This window comes from Mesoplodon mirus (genome assembly GCF_964341445.2).
Source record: "Mesoplodon mirus genome assembly, chromosome: 8".
Lineage (NCBI taxonomy): Eukaryota > Metazoa > Chordata > Mammalia > Artiodactyla > Ziphiidae > Mesoplodon > Mesoplodon mirus.
The window spans coordinates 404,925-427,930 of NC_138984.1; the positions used below are offsets into that span (position 1 = coordinate 404,925).

Below are 23,006 nucleotides of genomic sequence, written 5' to 3' on the forward strand. Positions count from 1 at the left end.
TCCCCTAAGAATAAAGCTTCAGTAACAACCAGGGGAGTCCACACAGGCCACACTAGGCCAGGTGTCACCGGCTGCACCAGAAGGTAACATCAGCACATCAACCCTGCAAGTCTGCAGATAATACTGCAGAAAACTGAGTAAAAATAAACCAAATCAGAGCACCGTAAGATAGGTGTGGACGGCCAAAAAACCCCAGACACACACAAACACGACACCCGAATCCCTAACGTCAGAAGACGTTGCCATAGAGGGAAAAACTAAAAACTCTCCTAACGAAAGCATGTTACCCAAGCTCACCCTCGCTTCCGTTCGGTCGACCGCACTTACCGGCACTGGTCCAAACACGGAAGCAGCCTCGCCGCCCAGGACCTGCCTTCCAGGAGGAGAGCCCGGCCAGCTCTGGGGCGGGGGCGTCTTCCCCAAGACCTGCCTTTTGTGTCACCAACAGAGGCCATCCGCCCCGGGACCTCACTGCCCGGCACCTCAAGTCTATACCACCCACAGACCCACAGCGAAAGTCATCCAACCACAGTGTGTCTCTCAGTCCAACTGTACAGGGCGGGCGGGGGAACGACAGACAAGATCAGTGATGAGGGATGGTGGGGCAGGGGCGGCAGGCCCAGGGAGACCCAGCCTGGGCTTTGCATCTCGGATCTTGGCAACGGCGGCCTACAGGAGACACTGGGGAGGAGGGGGCAGGGCAGATGCACCTTCTCCAGCAGCCCTTCCCGGAGGAGGCCCCACAAAGTGCTTCATCTGGCAAACCTGCCCAGCCCGCTGACACCAGATACTAGAGCTTCGGAGACTGTTTCTTTCCAGGGACTGTGCACCTGATCCCCGGCAACAGCTGTGTGAGAGCCTGCAGAAAATGGCCACAGACTCCTGGGTACTTCTCCAACCTGGGCTTGCCTGGCAGCCTGCTTGATCAGTAAAACCCGGCAGAAGGTACACGTGTGAATTACAAGCCTAGACCTCAGGGACCTCACAGCTGCCACCCCCGAGCGCATTCCCATCACCATGCGAACAAGGTCACGCCAGCTCGCTGGACAGTGAGGTCCCACACGGAGAGAGGTTCCAGTTGGGGCCCCAGACATGTGAGCGAGGCCATCCTAGACCACTCAGCACCCAGACCAGAAGAACCTCCAAGCCAACACTCAGACATGCAGAAGATATTAAATATTTGCTCTTTTAAGTTATCAGGTTTGGGGGTGACAAGTTACTCAGCAAAGCTAATTGATACAGTTGTAGATGACTAGGGTACTTAGAAATAGAATACAACTAACTTACAAAAAAATACATTGAGTTTTAACTTCTCCTGAAAGGTATGCATCAGTGGGTAGCACAATCTAAAAAGTACCCTATCCAACTCAGGATATACAACAGCAATTTGATTCTTTAATTTCTGGTAACTCTGCCAGGTATATCAAAATACCAAACATGATGGTTCTATTTGGTTAAAAGAAACAACAATCTCAATTTATTAAAACTTTGACACGCTCTCTATATTCTGAACCTTTATAAAATGCTACCTCTGATTTAAAAGCAAATTTCTCAGAGCAGGATTACATCTTATTTATGACTCAACAATAAATGTGTGCTTTTTTCCTTTTCTGGTCCTAGGTTTAGTTGATAAAGACCCTTAAACAGGCCAGAAAAAGATGCTCTAAGAGTAAACCCTAACTAATGCAATTCTTTTCTTTTCTCTTCTTCCTTCCTTTCTTTCAAAAAATCTGAACCTCTTTTAAGCCTAGACCATAGCAAATGTGTTTATCATAGGATGGCTACATGGTGGAAATTCTTCCAAACATTTGGCTGGAAGAGACCTGGGAGCCCAGCTAATTCCCAGATCTTTAACCTGTTTCTCCAGGTGACTCATCCGAGTATGGTAAGATGGGGACCGAGAGCCAGCCCCCCCTCTTCAGGGCCCAAAGGTGGCCTGTTCCCAACTCCCTGCCCTGCAGAGGCTGCTTCTTGCAACACAGGAGTGACTTGGGAAGGTGGACAGACAGGCCCTACCAGTTCCAGTTACCACTGCCCTGATGAAATGACATCTGGTTTCTTCCTCAAATAAGACCTAAAAGAAGCATTCAGGGTTCCCTGAGTTCAGACACTAGGAATCTAGGCACTAGACACCTGCCATGGAACACTCAAGGTGTGCCCTGGGCTCCAAGCGGGAGGGCACCTCTTCTCCTCAAGCCCCCCAGCTGGCCTCTCCCCTCCGCGCCCCCCACCGACCGTGCTCACCTCCTTCCTCACCTCCGCCTTCTCACGCAAGGCATCCTGCAATCAGGCCCCGCGGGAGCCTCTAGGCCTCTTCACAGCGGGCCCACAGCTCCTCAATCATCTATTTTCTGTGTAGCGTCTGGACCTCTCCCCAAGCATAAATAAACCTCCTGCTAAAGTTTAAGTTCATTCTCTCGTCTTTACTTTGTGCCATTAAGAGCAGGGGACGCTTCCAAAGGTACTACTTTAAACCAATATAAAGATATTAGAAAGAAGAATGTATTCCTGCGTTACTTAGGAAAATAAGTAATTTTTAAAAAGAACATTCCATCTATTGCCATTTAGAAAATCAGAAAAGGTGTTTTCAAACATTTGCTATATTCAATTGTCTTTGCCAACATTATCAGTGCAATCTATGATTAGAGAATTTTCACAATAAAAATGTTACTATTGCTGACCTGGAAAGACAAGCCCTGTGCAAGCGCTGTGCCAGGCTCTTCGTGTGCTGAGTGCTGCGCCCTCACCCCAGCCACCCTGGGAAGCGGGGACTTGAGTCACCCTCACATTCAGACGAGGACACACTGTGAGGCTAAGGGGCATCCCTCACCCAGCGGCTCGGCCACCAGGACCTGGGTGGAGACAAGCTGGTTCCAGTCTGCACTGCATGGCTCTCAGCCAGCCTCTCCAAAGAGAAACGTCAAGACCACATTACATCAGAATTTTAAGACAGGAGAATACCACTCCCCAGACTAAAAGGGGAAACACAGACGGAGTTCCCAAGCATTTTATTACCAGCCCAGCCACTCATGGGCGACTTGATAAACAGGCAAAGTCTAACCAGCAAAATGGAGTTTGGTACATAATATACCAAATAATACCCGACTTCTAGAAAACGCGAGGGGCTAGGCCTCCAGGAATCACGCTTCTTACCTCAACGTCAAACACCTCGACGGAGCTGTCCAGCAGCTGCACTCGGATGGGTGTCCTGGCCGCTGGCCACGCCGCTGTTGCCGAGGGGCCCTGCCCAGGCTCGAGGGTGCTGACGCCCGCGGGGGTCGGGGCACCTAGGCGTGTCCCTGGGGTCTGCAGGACGCGGTAGGTTCCTTCCAGCTCCCCCATTCTTCACCAGCTAAGAGTGAGGAGTGCACTGAAACACACAAAACCCCCCAAATTACCCCCCGTTATTTCGGTATTAAAACAACGTAAGAAAATTATTCTCTGCACTGTTTTTGCACCTCTACGGGTCTTAACGCACATCAAAATCAAGAGTTTAGAAAGGTCATCTCCTCACACCTCGACCGGTGCGCGCACAGCAACGAGCCCCAGCACCACTACCGCCAGGGCGCGCGCAAGCAGGCGGTGCGTGAGCTCATGTGACCCCCAGACCCTCTGAAGGAGCCGCAGCACCTCTGCTCACCGGCAGGGGGAGGGGAGGCCCACAGCCGCCTGCCGCTCTTTCCCCAGACCACCGGGAGGCCCTGCCCCTCCTCCCTCCACCAGCCCAGACATTCGCGTGCTGACCACACGCTCTGTGTGCCGGACAGCGCTTTTCAGCAAAGGGAAAGGGGTACACACAGCACGGTGCCAGCATGGGCCCCGGGTCCCACCTCTGCTGACACGGTGGGGGAAATGCCAAGGAAGGTGGATGAAGACAGCCAGGCTGTCTGCCCGCTTTGCACACCCTGGTTTTTCTAAGCTGTGTCACCAGGCTGGAGCGGGGACCACCAGTGGTTCAGGAGGTAACTTCAGACTTGGCGCTGAGTGACAGCCTGGCACACGTCACGGGGAGCACACGCGGGCTACCCTTCCCAGCACCTGCCCTGCCCCATCCTCACAATACCCTTGTGGTCACCACCACCCACGCCCTCCTCACCCATGACGACACCGAGGGTCTGCAAGGGTCAGAGAGCTGCCCCAGGAGGCGCTCGTGCCCTTTCAACCCTCCTCAACGTGCCAGGGGAAGGGTTTCCGGTTCTTAGCTGTTAAGTTGAACAGAGCCGATCACGCCGTTGTTTTTAACAACCAAAGGACAGGCTCAGCGCCCGCTAGAATCTGGTCACGCTGCCTTGCTTTAGTCGTCCTGATTAACATCGTTACTTTCTGTTTATGGCCAATTCCCTTCTTAAACACTTGTATTTATGTATGAGAGTCAACTTAAAGAAACATACCTAATGGTTAAACACAGTATGGCAAACACAAATGTCAGATGTTTAATCAAGAAAGAATGCAGATGCTGTGAAAATCATTTTATTTTGCTTAATCATCTTCAAAAAGTCTTCTACTAATCTGAAGTAAATATTTTAGAGAATTAATCTCACTAAACTCCTAGTCCGTGCCCTTTCATGCCAGCTTAATTGCCGAGTCCTCTGGCCTTTTCCTCTTTTTCGAGCTTATTTTGTTATCAAGATAAACCAACTCATGAACTTATTATCTCTTCAATTAAGATGGAAAAGCTTGGGCCTCCCTGGTGGCGCAGTGGTTGAGAGTCCGCCTGCCGATGCAGGGGATACGGGTTCGTGCCCCGGTCTGGGAGGATCCCATATGCCGCGGAGCGGCTGGGCCCGTGAGCCATGGCCGCTGAGCCTGTGCGTCCGGAGCCTGTGCTCCGCAACGGGAGAGGCCACAACAGTGAGAGGCCCGCGTACAGCAAAAAAAAAAAAAAAAAAAAAAAGATGGAAAAGCTTCTCAGTGACCCACTGCCAAGCAACTCCTACTTAAACCCTACTCAGACCTTCCCAACAATCTGTGTGAGAATTTCCATGCACATCTGGTTTATCAAACAAGCAAACAGAAAATGAGAAAGCTAAAACCCCCGGGAAAGGTGAAATGTGCGTAGCATGAGCAAAGTGATGAGGCAACGTGTCATTCTGCGAAATACAGCTCCCGCCCCACCTCATGCACAAACGACGGGCTGACCCCCTGTTCGGACTGGCACGTAGATCCCCTGAGCCACACGTGTGGTTCAGGTTGGCAGTTACCCACCGTCCTCAGAATTCTCTCTCCAGGCTGCATGCCCCCAGGAGCTAGACCGCAGTCAGGAACCACACTTCAGAAAAGCCCTGTTTTCATGCCACTGACTGATACTCAGCGTGAGGTATGTGAAGTTCTGAGAGCCAAAAATGTGAGCGTTTTCACACCAGTCTCACAAACTTGAGTAGTTACTGCAGAAGAGAGGGGTGTTAAGGAAGTCAAGCCCACCTCTCAGGTGTGCCAGGTGCGTACACAGGTGAGAGTAAAGCGTGGTCAGCTCACAGCACTCGCCCAACACCCACCACCAAGAGGAGGTTCTCCTGAAACAAGCTACGGGATGTTTTACTTTGGGCACCAAAGTGATCCCTTCCCTTTTAAGTAAAGCTGCAATTCTGAAAACATATATACAACCAAGATGTACTTTTAGGAGTCACTTCTGTTGTGTATTCCATTGTAAAATTCTCATTTATATTTCTTCATAATAATTTTAGATGGAAAAAAATTTCTTCAGGTTCTTTCTCTTTTACTTATTATAAGAAAGTCATGTCTAAACGCCTACTTAAAAAAAAAAACAAAAAAACCAAGCAAGACTAACCTGTCTTGAGGGGCACATCCCGGTGAGAAAACTGCAAGAACACGCAAGGTTATTCCTAGAACAGTCAGGGCAGTGGTACCCTTGGTGGGAGGGGCCCGTCCCAGGGGCAGGGCACAGGGGAGGGGTCCCAGGTGTGGCCAGCACAGTTCCATCGCTTCACTGGACAGTGTCCACTTCATTCATTAATCTGTACATTTGATTAATGCAGTTTTTCTGTATCTGTGTTTATTTTATAATAAAAATATATTTAAATCAGCATACTTTTAATTTACCATTGTTTCATCTCTCATAAGAACAAAAGATACGTTAGACAGATGAAGAAACCAATTCTTGGCTCAAGGAATTCTAAAACATGGCTCTTGAGAGGAAGCCTTTGCAGGTCTGAACACCTGAGCAGCACGCTTACATCCTAGTTATTTGCACCTGGTCAAAGTTAGACACCCACACAGCTTGGGCTGAGACTCCGGACCACGAGACGGCCTGATCCTGGAGGTTCATCCGAGGCAGACAAGTTCTCTTAAGAGGAAGTGACCCCATGAGGCACCCTCCTGCTGATACTCTAAAGAAAGCTCTGTTCGCTATTATACAATGGCAATGTGGCATTAAACCACCCATTTAATAATTACTCAGCTTTAAGAAAGTTTAGAAAGGAAGACACTTAATGGAAAATTGAATCTAACTGCCGTGCTGTGAATGTTAGTTATCATGGTGTCATTTTAGAACAAGCAGCAGAAGGGACCCCTCCCTGCAGGAGCGTGAAGCTGCTCATTCAACAGTCTTGCTACATACAGCCTGATTGCTTCCTGTAGTCTGACAATGGGAAAAAATGAAAGGGAAAAATGTATGCACTGAATTTGCTTTACATAAATTATAAACTAACAGAAATTACTTTGTTTTGCTCTGTGTGCTTATAAATAAACATTAAAAAGGCAAGAATATGCAAACCGGACTAGACACACAGAGCGCGTCCCGCAGTCCTGCAGGCTCTAAACGTCAGGCATTAGCCCCTGCTCACTCCCCTGCTGCTGCCAGAGACCCTCTCCAGAAATCTGGAGGGAATCAGCGGTGGCAAGAGTTAGGTGCCTACGAGGGACTCCAGTTCCCTTCTCTCACCCAGGTGAACAAAATGATTTGCAGTCTTCGTTCCTAAAAATATTTCTGGGGACTTCATACAAATTTCTGCCACTGATATTTAGTGTTACCTACTACAAACTCGGCTCCTATATATTCTCATTTAATAAAAATTTTAAAAACCAACTCGTGACATATAATTTCCATCTTGAAGTTGGAAAAATTCGGCTTCAAAGTCTGCCAAGGCTTTGGGTGATGACATGTCAATGCAGGTTTGTAACAAAGGTACCACTGGTGGGGGGACGGGGGGGAGACTGTGCACGTCTGGGGGCGGGGGGCAGATGAGAAATCTGTAAAACTTCCACTCAATTTTGCTGTGAACTTAAAATTGTTCTAAAAAGCAGGTCTATTAAAAAGAAAAAGAAGCTCTGCCACAGAACACATAATTCAGAAGTGACAAAGCCAGGACATGAGCCCAGCCCAGATTTGGCCCTCAAGTCGCCTCCCCCTCGGCTGGGAAATCAGCTTGTGGCTCCCCAGACAAGCGCAGTCCACTGTCCACAGCAGTGGAAGTTGTTAAATTTCTGTCACGCATGGAAAAGATCTCTACATGCTTCTTTGATGAAAAGGTGAATAAAAGCAAGGTACAAAGCAGGCGCATGGCGCACCAACTGGTTAAAAGAGGAAGACCGTAAACACATGCATTTTTCAAACAACCACCCTGGAGGGTAAACCAAAACCTAAAGGAAAGAACTGCCTCTGGGGGCAGGGGGAGGGGGAGGCGCTAGGAGGGCAGCGCTGGGCTCTGCTTCCTGAGTCTACGGTGTTCAGTCATGTCGCATAGGGAACCTCGTCGATGTGCTCTTGCTACGTAACATAACCTGTTCCCACAAGTAACACCAGGGGGTGACGGCCATGGGGGCCAAAATTCTGCCCACCGCAAGGTCTTTGTCGGGTAATTCCGATGTCTGCATCATCTCAGCTGTAGCCTGTCTTTTCTCTTGTGAGCTGGTATTTCCCTGGTTCTGTGTAGGCCAGGTAATTTTGGATTATATCCTGGACATTTTAAACATTGTGTTATGAGCCTCTGGCCTTGTTTAAATCCCACAGAGAATGTGGCACTTCTCTTTCAGCAGCACTGGCCTGGCCGGGTTCAGGCCGCAGCCGTGGTCTCAGCATCAGCTCCACCTCCAGAGGCTCCATCCTCCCTGTGCACCATCACCCAGCTGCCAGCCTGGCTCCCGGGCTGTGGTCGACCCCTTAGTTGAGTTCCCACAGCCTCTGGCAAGTGGCGCAGGGTTGGCCCCATGCGTGTACAGCTCGGTGTCGAGCCCACAAGTTCATCGGCAACTCTGAGGGGTCGCCTCCTGAGCACCGCCCTCCACGGGGGTCACCTCCTGAGCTCCCCCCCTCCACAGCTCCCTGGCTTCCTTCTAAGTCCTCCAGCCAGAGGACTGTGGCTTGTTCCCCTGCTCTGCCGTGCACGTCCTGGAACTGCACCCTTGCTGGGACCAGGCTGCAGGAAAGAGAGTAAAAAGCCCTTGGAGTTCTAGGTGTCTCAGGCCTGGCTGGAGAACATGGAGAGAGAGAAGAAGAAATGATGGCTTTCTCCCACTCTCTCTAGAGCCCAAACTGGGTGGCTCCCCCCGCAGCCCTCCCTATCTGCCCCTGGAGCCCACCTCCGGGTTTCGGACACCCTGAAGCCGGCTGGGGACCGGGGGTGCTGGAGGGAGAACAGGAAGCTCAGTGCTCCTGCGGCAGGCACTTCAGGCCCTGGCCTTTGTCTGCCCGCCACCACTTCCTTGCCAGGGTCCTCAGGGCTGCTCATGCTGCTGTCCAGCTTTGTAGCCACAGTCAGCGGGAGAGACAGGGTGGAGGAGGATTATTCCTTCTTCCCACAAACGGAACTTGACATCCATGCATTTAAAGCATGTTTGCAGAGGTCATCTTTGAGAGAGGGAAGAGGGTTGATTTTTATTTTCTTCTTTCCTGGCGCCTGTATCTCTTGAATTGCCTACCGTGATGAACGTGCGCTACTTCTGAAATCAGATGGCTTCCGGGCAGACGACGGCAGGGGTCACCTACAGCCGAGCCCGCTCGCCTTCAAAGAGAGAGCCGGGGTAACCACCCACGTCTCCCCTAGGTGTTGCGCTTGTTCCATAAAAACTAACATTTTAAAACACTCTCTTTAAATCAATTTAAAAAATTGATTTCTTGTTCCGATACTGAGACTTGTTCCCCCCAACATTCACCTTGTGTTAACTGTTACCAAGGCAACCTGGATCTGAACGATGTAGGAGATGAAGTTAATAATGGCCAGTCACTTAAACGACTGTAAAACAGCCAGCGCTGCTTCCTGCTTCCAGACACATCCCGCCGGCCGCAGATAGAGGCGCCGTGCACCCTCACCCACATGCCTCCACGGTGCCATGTGGCACCAAGCAACGGACCACAAGCTGCCCCTATGCTGGCAGTGTGACTCTAAAGCCATTCTGCCTCGTTTCTGGGCCCCTCACTGGCACCGGCCCTGCCAAGGTCCTAAGAAAGGCCCTCAGTGAAGTGTGGCCATGATCACAGCCTTCTGGAAGATTCGAAAACATATTCAAATTGCAATCGACTAACACTGCTGCCCCTTCCACCCCAAGTCTGTCTCTGTCTCTTCTTCCCTCCATGTCAGGAGGCTCAGGAGAGGACCCAGCTACCAGCACAAGGAGCTGGGGACACCCTTAGTTTGGGCTGAAGCAGAGACGTTTCAGGTGTTCACACTGAGGTGACCACCAGCCTCGCAATGCAGCTATGGTTCCCGGAACACCACTGCCAGTCCCGTGCTCGCGCGCCAGAGGGTTATGGAACAAAGGTGCAGGGCCCGGGCCCTGCAGCAACACGAACAGACCCGATGGCACCTGGTGCTGGAAGCGTGTGGGCCCTGGGAAAGGAGCAAGGTTTGAAACTCGGGGAGCCAGACGCACATTTGTGGGAAAATCATCACCAGACTCGTCAAAATGCAAGCAGAGTTCGGTACTCAGTAGTCAAAACTGCACTTCTCGCCTGTCAGAAAAAAAAATTTATAATGTAGCAGTATAACTATAAATACACCATTGATTTTTTAACGTTGTTGAATGGAATTGTGCAAAACAGAATTTATCAGAACTCCTGCTTTTCCAAGACACAATCTGTAGCTGTGCTAGAAACAGCAAGTGTGAAACCATGTTTTATATATCCTAACAATCAATAATAAGATTTCTGATCAGCCATGCTAGAGGAATCACTGAATTCTTTCTATTCTCTGTCATATGAAGAGGCAACTAAAAAGTACATAGCCAAAGTGTGTCAGATAATTAACAAATATGCTATCTTTCTGGATTTAGTGATGCCTGTATCAACGGTCAGCTTTTTCAAATCTGTATCTTATTTACTTTTTCTCATTCTAAATAAGTATCTGCAAATTAATTTTCAAATTGATTTTTATTTGTAACACTGTATTTTCTTAAAGAGGCCTCCTCCCCCAAATTGGATAAGTCTCAGGCCCCATAAAAGTTGGCATCTGCCCTTGCCCCAGATGAAATTCGATTAGTTCAAACATTTATTGAGCACCTTGCCTCAGTATCAAGCAAGTCTAAGTCCTTAAAGACACGGGAGCCTGTAAGAGGCAGGAAATCCTTCCCATTACCGTGGGAGAAGACAAAGAAGACCGTCTGTTAAAGGGTGGAGAGAGCCGTGTGGAAGTGAAGTGAGGAAGCCTCCAGGAATCTGGTAGGTGGAGAGGGAGGGAGGAGGCCTCAGCAAAAAGGGGGTGTCTGTGCATCTGGTCCTCACAACCCCCATCACACACGTGCTGTCTCGTCTCCGGTTTAAGGGACCCCATGTGGTGAGTACACAATGATCTAGAAGGGGAGACCACTGTGGATGTGGCCCTGACCACTGCCTGCCGCAGCAGCGGAAGGCAGGAAGCACGAGGTAACACCGAGGAAGGCAGCGCGGCTAGCCTGGCTGGGACGGCTCTCCAGGATGAAGCGGGAGCTGGGCCCTGCAGGGCGACAGGAGACCAGCTAGACAAGAGCAGCCTGCGTGCAGGCAGGGGCTGCTGGGCAAGGCTGAGAGTGGCAGGGGCCCTGAGGATGCCCACGGTGGGCCGGGCTGTGGGGGTCTCGTGGGCCCACCTAAGAGGTCTGGGTGGAATCTCATACCTCCTTCTGTGCTGCAGCTTGGAGAGAGGGGATGAAGAAAGATTCGTCACTGCATCCGACAACGTCAGAGGGCCTTTCTGCTTTTGAATTTTAAAATGACTATAAACCAGAACACCAGCTTAGCGAGAAAACAGTCCTGGGACCCTAAAACAAAACTACTTACATCACTCCACCTTCCCTTCTGATCCTTGTCCAGGTCCTCGCATATTTTTACATCAGTATAATGGCTGTGTACAAACTACTTCGCCTTTTTGGTTAAGACGTGTTTTTGAACATATTTCCATGGATCAAAATGGTTCCAATTTTGCTGGGAAGGAAGGATGGGAAGGAGATTGCCAGAGCACGTCTGCTGGCTGAGGAGCACTCTACCCCTCTGACATGCAGAGTTTATGTACCAAAGTTTGTTTTCAAAACTGGGATTCCAAAATCAACATCTTTATCACATGCGGCTAGCTGCTCTCCAAAAAGATTAGACCAATTTACAGAATCACTAGAAACCTACCAAACACTGGCCTCTATCATATTAAGCTTTGTGGAACCCTCTCACCTTTTTGGCACCCTGTTGCCAAGGTAAGACCTGGAGTTGACAAATACGCTCCTGTGCAGTCATGCTCTACACACGGGATCTCAGAGAGCACCACCAGAGTGACCTCGGCTCAACATCCAGCTTTACAGGGGGGTTTCCCTGCACCTAACGCCAAGCCGTGTGCAGGAAGCTCACGACCCACTGAGCAAATGGGGAGGTGGCAGGCTTATACGAAAGCGGGTGAAGAAAAAACAGGAACAAACCTGAAAGGGCAAGCAGCAGTGACAAACACCTGCTACCGTCTCAGGATAGAGGAGGTGCTGGTGTGACTAGAGGCAGGAGTGTTTAGAAAGGAGTGGAACAGAATTCCTTGGGGCCCAGGGGATTTGAAAGAGCTTGCATGGACTTACCCATGCATCCACCTTTGCTTTGTCAATCCAGTGCATATCCTTCCCTCCAAGCAGGATAATTCTGCTTAAATACTGCGCACTTCTCTCTCTACTGTCGACTCAGATTATTCTTCCACCTGGTAATATAATGGCTGACACTTATTAAGCACTTACTGTGTGCCAGGCATCTAGCTAACAGCGTTTCCACTGATGCTTAATCCTCACAACAAGTCTATGAGGCAGGTAAACCGTAACCTCATTTGCTGATAGGGAACCTGAGGCAGAGATAAATGAATGTATCATATAAACTTCCCTTTTGGGAAAGGATGCCCATGCATGTAAGTGAGCCAGCAAACTTCTGCAGCTCCTGTCAGCGTCTGGTCCAAACAGCTCACTGTGAACTGCTCACGGAGAATCTGCAACAAAGCAGGAGCCCCGGGGAAGCAGGGCCAGGGTGTGACCCTAAACCGGTCACCCCGCTCCCTGCTTCCCGACGGGGCCTGGGCACGTCTCCTCTGCAGAGTTTGAGAGAACCAAATAAAATAATGGGCGAGAAGCGCTTCACAACCCTACCCAAAGAGCTACGTCTGTAGCGTACAGGAACCCATAAAAACCTTTCAAAAAACAGCAGATACAGACAATGAACATTAGATGTGGCCTACCAGCAAAGGTCACTCCATGCCTGCTGACCTCAAATGTCCTCTCCCATCTCTGTGGCAGGAGAAAACTGCACACTGTCCACACACAAGCAGCCCGCTGGTCCAACGCTCCTGACACCCATCGAGCACCTCCGCGGTCCTCCGCCGGAAGCGCCCTCACAGACGTGAGCAAAGGTACAGAGAACAGCCCCCCTGACATGTAAACCTTCCCATCCTTTCACTGCGGACCGACATTATTTCCTTCAATGCACCTTGTGTGAATTTGTTTTTCATGGCAATTACTGACCAGCACACGAAAGGCCACCAGAGGCTGCAGCCACCATAGTAAACGGAAACGGGGGCATATTCCAGCCCCAGCTTTCACCGTCTGCCTTTAGAAGGCTCCCCACTGCCTGAGGAGCCGTTCTACACTTCATGGAGTAGAAACATTAACACCTAACACCGATTCCCGGCGTTAAGATACAATCTAAGGAAAGGCCAAAAAGGGCGTGGTCTCAGGCGGCGCGAGCTTCCACCTGTGGCTCTGCCGGGGCCTCCACGCGGGACCCTCCCCGCCCACCCCGGCGCCTCCACGCGGGACCCTCCCGCCCACCCCGGGCCTCCAGTGGGCAGGCTCCCCACACACGGCCCTCCCCGCACGGGGCCTGCCGCCCTAAGGCCTTCTGAGCCCGGGCGTGGACTCCTCTGGCCGCCCGCCGTCCGGAGGCGCCCGCCCTGCCCTGGGCTTCGGCCCACGGCCTCCGCCGCCCACCCCCGGGGCGCAGCCCAGCCCCTGCCTGACCGGGACCCCGCTGCCCCGCACGCTCACCAGACGCCAGGCCCGCGCTGTCGCCTGCAGCGCCCTTCAGATACCTCGTCTGCTCCGCCCGCTTACGACGGCCCGTAGGCCGCCCCCGCGCCGCGCGCCCAGACCCTACCCCCCCGCCCAGGGCCCCGCCCCCGCCCCCGCGGACGCGCCGCCGATTGGCCTGCGGACTCTGGGGCGGGGCCTCCGCAGCCGCGGCCTAGAAGTCCGGCACAGAATTCTGATTGGTGAATGGACCGGAGGAGGCAGGGCGAGAGGGCAAGCGCGGAGTCCAATGCAATTCAGCAGATATTCGGCTCGCAGGGCGGCGCTGGGTCCTGGGCGGGGCGCGGTTCCGGCTCGGGAAGGGGCGGGGCGCCGGCTCTGGGGGGCGGGGCGTCGGCGCTGAGAGCAGGGTCCGGCTCGGAGGGCGGAGGGCGGAGCGCGGTCCCGGCGCGGCCTTCTGCTGGTTCACTTCGCCCTCTCCCCTGGCTGCCAGCCTTCCCGTTACCCGCTCCTCCCACCAATTGCGACACTCCTGGGGCTACTGGTGTCGTGGCCTACGGGCACCGAGAGCCCCGTGAGGATGTGCTGAGGAGAAAACGGGCCGTGCTGGCGAGGCCCGCGGCCCTTCCAGGCTTCACAGTCCTCCTCTAGCCTCGTGGCCCCCACCCGGAAATGGAAACGTGACACCACGTCCGGAGCCCTCAGGCCCGCGACTCGCAGCAGCACACGCCTCTTCTTCGAAGAGGTTCAGTGAACTTCTACGCATCCTTCAAGACCCGGTTCAATTTGCCCTGGTCCTGGCCCCCGCCGCAGTCCCCGCGCCTCCCGGGGCAGGCCAGGAGCGCGCCCGCGCGCCCCCGCGCGTCTGTATAGGGAGTAAACCGGGGATGGACCCGGACCCATCTAGTAGGGGACTGCTAGGGTTCTGGCCACCAGATCAAGACCCCGACCCCGTACGTTTCCCAAAGGAAGCAGGAACAGCCGCTCCCCGCGGGGCAGCTTCGGATTCGAGACTCAGGAGGGCACTCCTGCCCCCCGTCGCTCCCCTCAGCGACACCACCGGCAGCCCCCATGTCAGAACCCAGGCGCTGTTCTCGCTGCTCCCAGGGTGGCACACACCCCTCGGCACGGAACCCCGACAGGTGAGCAGTGCCAGTGGGGACCCCGCAGGGGGAAAGCCTGGTCAGAGGCTGCGGGGTGTATGCTGGAGGGAGGCCCTGAGGCAGAGGTGCAGGACCTGGAAGAGGGAGGGACCTGGAAAGAAGGAACCAGAGACAGGGCTCTAGGCAGACGGAGTAGGAAGTAAAGGGGCCATGGGGTGGTCAGTGGCGTGGGCAGAGGCCGGCCAGCCACCCAGATCAGGCTTACAGTCCAGGTTTTCAATATTTCTTCTAATAAGTTAGTAGTTGTTACTACAGTGAATGAGATCCTTCCCCACATTTTCTATTTAGTGGGCAGACATCACTGAACTCTCACTAGTGGTAATTTTTATCATTCACTTTAAGGAGATGATCAGATTCCCCTGTAAATATTTCCTTTCCAATCTTTATGGCTTGCTCTTTTGGGCTGGGATCGCCAATACAGAGTTGTTGGGTACAGATGTTGGTGCAAATAATTCCTCCTGGTTTTTTTTTTTTTTTGCGGTACGCGGGCCTCTCACTGTTGTGGCCTCTTCCGTTGCGGAGCACAGGCTCCGGACGCGCAGGCTCAGCGTCCATGGCTCACGGGCCCAGCTACTTCGCGGCATGTGGGATCCTCCCGGACCGGGGCACGAACCTGCGTCCCCCGCATCAGCAGGCAGACTCTCAACCACTGCACCACCAGGGAAGCCCTCCTCCTGATTTTATTTAAAAATTTTATTTTATTTACTTATTTTTGGCTGCATTGGGTCTTCGTTGCTGTGCGTGGGCTTTCTCCAGTTGCGGCGAGTGGGGGCTACTCTTCGTTGCGGTGCTGCGGGCTTCTCACTGCGGTGGCTTCTCTCGTTGCGGAGCACAGGCTCTAGGACACGTGGGCTTCAGTAGTTGTGGCTTGTGGGCTCTATAGTACAGGCTCAGGAGTTGTGGCGCACGGGATTAGTTGCTCTGCGGCGTGTGGGATCTTCCTGGACCAGGGCTCGAACCTGTGTCCCCTGCATTGGCAGGAGGACTCTTAACTACTGTGCCACCAGGGAAGCCCCTCCGGATTTTTATACACAGAAAACGCAGGGCTTTCTCTGAATCTTTCCCAGAAAACCTTACACCTTTACCTCATCAAGAGCCAATAATGAGAACTACTCACTTAATATCTAAACAATAGTGCTTTATTGGTAAAAGGTTAGTTTCAATGGATACAAAATTGCTGTGTAAAATAAGTTTTCAAAATACATTTTTATAGGTAAAGCTTATCTCTTAGTAAAAGAGCAATTATCTATTAGCAAAAGTATTCAGATTCGGGCAACAAAACAAAAGGGAATTTAAAAGTCTTACAGTGTAGGTCCACCCACACCCCCATAACCATTAGGTGGCAGCTAGCACTAAGTAGTAGTTTTACTTTATAGAGCTTACACCTACCACTTTCAAGTGCTGCCACACCCCACCCCTTTTTAAAACAGCTTTTACTAGCATAGTTAGTAAATGACAAAATAACCCAAATAACTAGCCTTGCATGGAGGGGCCCTAAGGTCATGGAACTTTTTTCTTGGTAAAAACTGCACAATGTGCCTAAACCTATAGCTCTTGACCATTTGCAATTACCCAACAGTGAAAGGGCAAAGTCAGGAGAACACCCAGTGATTTTCTGTAGTACACCTTTGTAACTAATATATTTCAACCATCTCATTTTCTTTTCTGTCTGTTGAATACAAAACCCCCTCCTCGTCCTTGGACTAATAAGCATTGTCTCCATTTTAACCCCTCTTGTTCTAGCAAAATGAAAACACTGAACCAGCACCTGCTCCCTCCAGATCTTCTGTCATCTGTCACTTTTTGGGGGACCAATTTCCCCACGTCAGTAGAAATGCTGGAAAAAAAGGCAACCCCAAGAGCATCAGCGCCCCTTTGAGTGCACGACAGGGAGACCAGCTACAAGGACAGGGAAGGGCCAAGGCCACAGAGCACAGGAAACCAACCAGGTGCGGCTTCAACTGGCGGCACCCGTCAGCCAGCCCCCCGTGCAGACCTGAAACAGCCTTCATTCTCACACGGTACATGGAAGGAAAGGACAGTGGCTGAAGAAGGACTAGACAGCCTGCACACACAAAAAGATTACCGCTATTTGCCTGAAAACCATTCAGGAAAGCATCAGTTAAAGGGACGCCAAATCAGGAAAACCTGGCAGGCATTTTGGGCTCCACGGGGCTGAGGCCTCGGGGCCACCCACCCGAGGACCCTTATTTTCGCTGCTGAGGCACGTCTCCTATACCTGCAGTTAGAGAAAACACATTAAAGTGCAGTATAAAAAGACAAAAAGGCTGGTTTCTGCACAGATCAATTGTTAATTTTCCTTAAAAAGTTATTAATTTAGCTGAATAAAAATAGCTTATTGACTCTCATTGTGTAGGTAAGAATCTTAGTTGCAACATGAAAACTGCAGCTCATGGATACTTTGATTTTTCATGGCAAACTCTACAGAAAGTGGCTTGTGGCGAGTTCTGTGCATAGACCCAAGAATCCAAAGACTTGTTAAAAACAAGTTCACCGCTAAAAGCCTGTTTTTAAAAAAGCTATTTAAGTATAAACATGTATTTCACTGGGTAATTCTGTTTCGTTTGGTAAACAGATAAATGTGCAGATGGATTAACAGTATTGAGTTATAGCAGCAAAACTGGTTTTAGGTGTTGTGCTCAAACAAAGCAAGACAGCTAACCAGGTGCCATGACTTGGTGAGAAATGGCCTTGCACCAGGGCAGCTCTCATCTTTCTGTGTCACTAGGTCCATGTCTCTGCTACTCAGGAACATTCTGGGAAACCTGAATGTTCTAGAAATAAATCATGATCAGTCAGTTAGGCCAGCCAAATCAAATTCAACTATTAACTATACATGCTGACTGGTCCCTGGGGAATCAATTCTAACATTAGTTGTCAGTTAAGGTGGACAAAAAATGGAAAGTTAACCTCACAAAATATAAAGTATAACATAATGAAATATAAATGTTAAGGTACTTCATACAAAATAACACATCAGAAGTTTTTAAAAAATTAAATTCTCAGGCACAGGTACTGTAAAATGTGGACAGGCACCCCTCCAACAGTCTTGAAAACACGCAGCTGTGTTACTTGTCAGAATGTTATCTTGCAGAGTGTTTTCTGGAAAAAACAAAACAACACATTTAAATGGGAGTGATGCAATGCCTGCTGCTTGGACCACTGGTAGCGTTATTTTCCTGTGTAACAACAAACGGCACAAACTGAGCAGAAGGTGGGCTCTGAGGACCACAGAGTTTACTAAAATCAAAACGTCACTTATGAAGCTCTTGGAAATCAGAACTGCAAAACTGCAAAGTATACAGAAATGTAGATGAATTTTAGGTACCAAAAGTAGAATTCTCGTAATTCCATAAAGTTTTAAAAAGAGAAGCAGCAAGATCAGAGTGAGCTAACATCTATTGCTCCCTCCTGCCTCAAATGGGCCCCACCCCTCAGGAGTCCGTTTCTCTGCCATCATTTCCCAGCAGGCAGCAAACCTGCCCAGGCAGGACTGCCCTGTGCGGCCAGGAGATCCATCAGTTGACAAGTGACGTGACCACAGGCAAGTAATGTTAAACCCTTGCACAGCGTCCGTGTCCTCACTGGGCAAGTGCGAACTCAGCACGTGCCCTCAGGACCTTTCTAAGGTTTCAACGTGATGACGAAAGAAAAGCAACCAACTCTGACCCAGGTGGGGTTCTGTGGATGCTCCCTTTAAAAGCAACTGGTTACACTGTACATGTGTATCTGTGTCTTTCTGTGCTTGTATTTCACAACTAAAACCTTTCCCAATAAGCCGCAAAGGGGCAGGGGCTTTGTTTTGGTGACCAATGCGCCCAGCCTGCCCGCCCCGCCCCACATCCTTCATCACCTGTCCATGTTGTGGAAGACTTCTGATAGGTGCCCGACCTCCGGGCCCCTTACCTCCTGTCTCATTGGTCCTGCAATGTGTCAGCTCAGCCTGCAGTCACTCAGGCCATCACATCGCCTCCTGAGGGACTGCGGCGACGTTCACATGCCCTACAATCAGGTCCATATCCCAGCTCTGTGCCAGCTCGAACTCTGACTGGCCCCAGTCCGCTCTTCCCACGGAGCAGGCTTGCCTCCGCCCCTCCCCATGTAACTCTTCATCCTCTAGTCCTCATTTGACTTTACCTCTCCCTCGTTCCTCTTGGAGGTATGGAAGCAGCCACCTGGACAGCTCTCAGTGTCCCCCTGTCCACAGGGTACAGGGGAGTGGACATTTGCACTTTCCTAGTCTCCCTTCAGGCGGGGAGGCCAGCATACACCCGGCCAGCCAGCCACACGAGCCACTGATTCCCATCGGCTGGAGCAGAGCGGTGCCGAGGAGCAAGGTCAGCGTCAAGGTAACCCTGACCTACCTGGCCTACTGCTCCCTTGACCCCATCTCGACTTTTAGCTGGCCTAAGCTGTTCCAGTAACACTTTGAAGAGATGTTTTCAGCTTTAATAAATTTCAAATTGTACGACTAATAAAAGCTACTTTAATACACAGTTTTCTTCTACTGCTGTGAGACAATACAAATACATCCTGGTCTCTGCCCCCAGCCCTGGCACACAGCCCCCAAAACCCTTTCATTTCCTAAGTGGTCAGAGCACCAGGTGCACCTCTTGTCCTGATACTTGGTCCTTGGCCTCTGTCACTAACACAGGGCTCCTGAAACCCATGTACCTTCCCTGATTTTGTGCTAATAAGGGAACTCTGGGTTGGTCACCCATAAAACCAAGCCATGATGAGAAGCTTATCATTTCCAGCCCTGTCCCCCATCCTCCAGAAAGGGGAGCGAAGCAGGAAATGGAGATAATGACTGATCATACCTACTTGAGGTAGCCTCCTTTAAAATCCCCAAAGCAGGGGTTTGGAGAGCTTCTGGGTTGGTGAATCCATCCAAACCGGGAGGGTGATATACCCAAACTCCTCAGGGACAGAAGCTCCTGCACTAGAGACTCTCTCAGACCTCACTCGCCCTGTGGGTTTCTTCATCTGGCTATTCACCTCTGTCCTTTATTATATCCTTTAATGAGACCTAGTAAGCAAAACGTTTCTCTGAGTTCTGTGAGCTGCTCTAGCAAATTACTGAACCCACGGTGGGGTGGGCACCTCTAATCTCTAGGCGGTCGGTCAGAAGCACCAGTGACAACCTGGATTTTGGACTGGCATCTGAAGTGGGGGGCAGACTTGTGGGACTGAGCCCTCAACCTGTGGGGGGTGACCGCATCTCGGTAGACGGTCTCAGAACTGAGCCTGCAGGAGCCCAGCTGGTGGTGTGGAGACCTGCCCGGGGCAGGGGAAGCCTCCACACATCTGGCAACCAGGAGCGAGGGCACTCTGCGAGGTTGGAGACATACAGGAGAGGAGCACACAGTAGGGAAGAACGGTGTTTTTCCCTACGTAGGAAGGGGAAATGGTTTTTCCATTACAATTGTTACTCACACTTAAAAGCTTAGAAAACACGAACACCCTTTACTAAACAGGAAGCGTGGAAGAGCTTCCGTTTTGAGGAGCAACCTTTATCCTTTCGGGACACGCGCCTGCTCTCCAGGCTTGGCCGTTACCTCACACATGGTGCCCGTGGACTGCGCCGTCGCCATCCCCACCCTGCATCTGCATCTGCATCTGCGCCTGCATCCGGGCGATCATCTCCTGCATGCGGCGGAGCTGCGGACACGAGATGGACACACCGTTGGGTTCTCGGGCTCTGCTGTCCCCAAGCAGGCTTTACGGGGGTCCTGTGATTGCTAGTACTTCAACGTCTGTGCTCTCCCAAAACATGACCATGAGTTAACATACAAAAAACGCTTACAGACCAGTACAAGGACCAATGGCTCAACAGAAAACCGAGCAAACGATAAGAATAGGCAATTCAAATAAAAAATAAAAATTATCAAGAAACGGAAGAAATAAGACAGACAACATGAGACAGTTTTTGACCTAAAAAGGTAGGAAGGAGTTGCCACTACCCAGTGGGGAATGTGCACTAAAGGGGAGTGACGGGCCCAGCTTCTTTGGGTGATTCAAATGGTGAATCTTCACCCTCCTGCATCCCCATCACTTTTTTAAAAAAATTTGTTTCATTCATTCTATTTTTTCTTGCTATTTGTTTTTTAAACAACTTTATTGGAGTGTAATTGCTTTACAATGGTATGTTAGTTTCTGCTTTACAACAAAGTGAATCAGCTATACATATACATATATCCCCATATCCCCTCCCTCTTGCGTCTCCCTCCCACCCTCCCTATCCCACCCTCCTAGGTGGTTACAAAGCACCGAGCTGATCTCCCTGTGCTATGTGTCTGCTTCCCACTAGCTATCGGTTTTACATTTGTTAAGGCATATATGTCCACGCCACTCTTACACTTTGTCCCAGCTTACCTTTCCCCCTCCCCATGTCCTCAAGTCCATTCTCTAGTAGGTCTGCGTCTTTATTCCCGTCCTGCCCCTAGGTTCTTCATGACCTTTTTTTTTTTTTAGATTCCATATATATGTGTTGGCATATGGTATTTGTTTTTCTCTTTCTGACTTATTCACTCTGTATGACAGACATCTAGGTCCATCCACCTCACTACAAATAACTCCATTTCGTTTTTTTATGGCTGAGTAATATTCCATTGTATGTACGTGCCACATCTTCTTTATCCATTCCATTCATCTGTCGATGGACACTTAGGTTGCTTCCATGTCCTGGCTATTGTAAATAGATGAGAATTGCTACTCCAGCTTTCTTTTGATTTCCATTTGCATGGAATATCTTTTTCCATCCCTTCACTTTCAGCCTGTATGTGTCCCTAGGTCTGAAGTGGGTCTCTTGTAGACAGCATATATCTGGATCTTGTTTTTGTATCCATTCAGCCAGTCTATGTCTTCTGGTGGGAGCATTTCATCCACTGACATTTAAGGTAATTATCGATATGTATGTTCCTACTACCATTTTCTTAATTGTTTTGGGTTATTGTAGGTCTTTTCCTTCTCTTGTGTTTCCTGCCTAGAGAAGTTCCGTTAGCATTTGTTGTAAAGCTGGTTTGGTGGTGAATTCTCTTAGCTTTTGCTTGTCAGTAAAGGGTTTAATTTCTCCGTCGAATCTGAATGAGATCCTTGCTGGATAATCTTGGTTTTAGGTTTTCCCCTTTCATCACTTTCAATGTCTTGCCACGCCCTTCTGGCTTGCAAGTTTCTGCTGAAAGATCCGCTGTTAGCCTTATGGGGATTCCCTTGTATGTTATTTGTTGTTTCTCCCTTGCTGCTTTTAATATTTTTTCTTTGTATTTGATTTTTGATAGTTTGACTAATATGTGTCTTGGCACGTTTCTCCTTGGATTTATCCTGTATGGGACTCTCTGTGCTTCCTGGACTTGATTGACTATTTTCTTTCCCATATTAGAGAAGTTTTTCAATATCTCTTCAAATATTTTCTCAGTCCCTTTTTCTCTTCTTCTTCTGGGACCCGTATAATTCAAATGTTGGTGCGTTTAATGTCCCAGAGGTCTCTGAGACTGTCCTCAATTCTTTTCATTTTTTTTTCTTTACTCTGCTCTGCAGTAGTTATTTCCACTATTTTATCTTCCAGGTCACTTATCCATTCTTCTGCCTCAGTTATTCTGCTACTGATTCCTTGTAGAGAATTTTTATTTCATTTATTGTGTTGTCCATCACTGTTTGTTTGCTCTTTAGTTTTTCTAGGTCCTTGTTATACGTTTCTTGTATTTTCTCCATTCTACTTCCAAGATTTTGGATCACCTTTACCATCATTACTCTGAATTCTTTTTCAGGTAGACTGCCTATTTCCTCTTCATTTGTTTGGTATGGTGGGGTTTTTACCTTGCTTCTTCATCTGCTGTGTGTTTCTCTGTCTTCCCATTTTGCTTAACTTACTGTGTTTGGGGTCTCTGTTTCGCAGGCTGCAGGTTCACAGTTCCCGTTGTTTTTGGTGTCTGCCCCCAGCGGGTAAGGCTGGTTCAGTGGGTTGTGTAGGCTTCCTGTTGGAGGGGACTAGCGCCTGTGTTCTGGTGGATGAGGCTGGATCTTGTCTTTCTGGTGGGCAGGACTGCGTCTGGTGGTGTGTTTTGGGGTATCTGTGATGTTATGATGATTTTAGGCAGCCTCTCTGCTAATGGGTGGGGTTGTGTTCCTGTCTTGCTAGTTGTTTGGTGTGGGGCGTCCAGCACTGCAGCTTGCTGGTCATTGAGTGGAGCTGGGTCTTAGTGTTGAGGTGGAGATCTCTGGGAGAGCTTTCGCTGTCTGATATTATGTGGAGCCGGGAGGTCTCTGGTGGACCAACGTCCTGAACTCAGCTCTCCCACCTCAGAGGCACAGGCCTGACACCCGGCCAGAGCACCAAGACCCTGTCAGCCACACGGCTTTTGAGAGGTCTGAGGTCTTCTGCCAGCGTTCAATAGGTGTTCTGTAGGAGTT

General features: G+C 50.2%; 2 protein-coding genes across 4 annotated transcripts in view; both read right to left on the minus strand.

The window, feature by feature from the left end:
- Positions 1–13,514, minus strand: part of FARP2 (FERM, ARH/RhoGEF and pleckstrin domain protein 2) — a 95,682-nt gene extending 82,168 nt beyond the window's left edge. The window contains exons 1-5 of the mRNA XM_082631310.1: positions 13,429–13,514; positions 3,118–3,370; positions 2,245–2,280; positions 556–669; positions 328–426 (exon numbers count right to left, since the gene is read on the minus strand). Coding sequence (XP_082487436.1) covers positions 328–426; positions 556–669; positions 2,245–2,280; positions 3,118–3,342 — 474 coding nt within the window. The 5' untranslated portion in view covers positions 3,343–3,370; positions 13,429–13,514. The remainder of the gene's footprint in view (positions 1–327; positions 427–555; positions 670–2,244; positions 2,281–3,117; positions 3,371–13,428) is intronic.
- Positions 13,515–15,690: 2,176 nt separating this feature from the next.
- Positions 15,691–23,006, minus strand: part of SEPTIN2 (septin 2) — a 33,797-nt gene continuing 26,481 nt past the window's right edge. For all 3 annotated transcript variants that reach the window (XM_082630645.1, XM_082630647.1, XM_082630646.1), the window contains exons 12-13: positions 20,153–20,255; positions 15,691–17,696 (exon numbers count right to left, since the gene is read on the minus strand). In XM_082630645.1, the coding sequence (XP_082486771.1) occupies positions 20,154–20,255 (102 nt within the window). In that variant the 3' untranslated portion in view covers positions 15,691–17,696; position 20,153. The remainder of the gene's footprint in view (positions 17,697–20,152; positions 20,256–23,006) is intronic.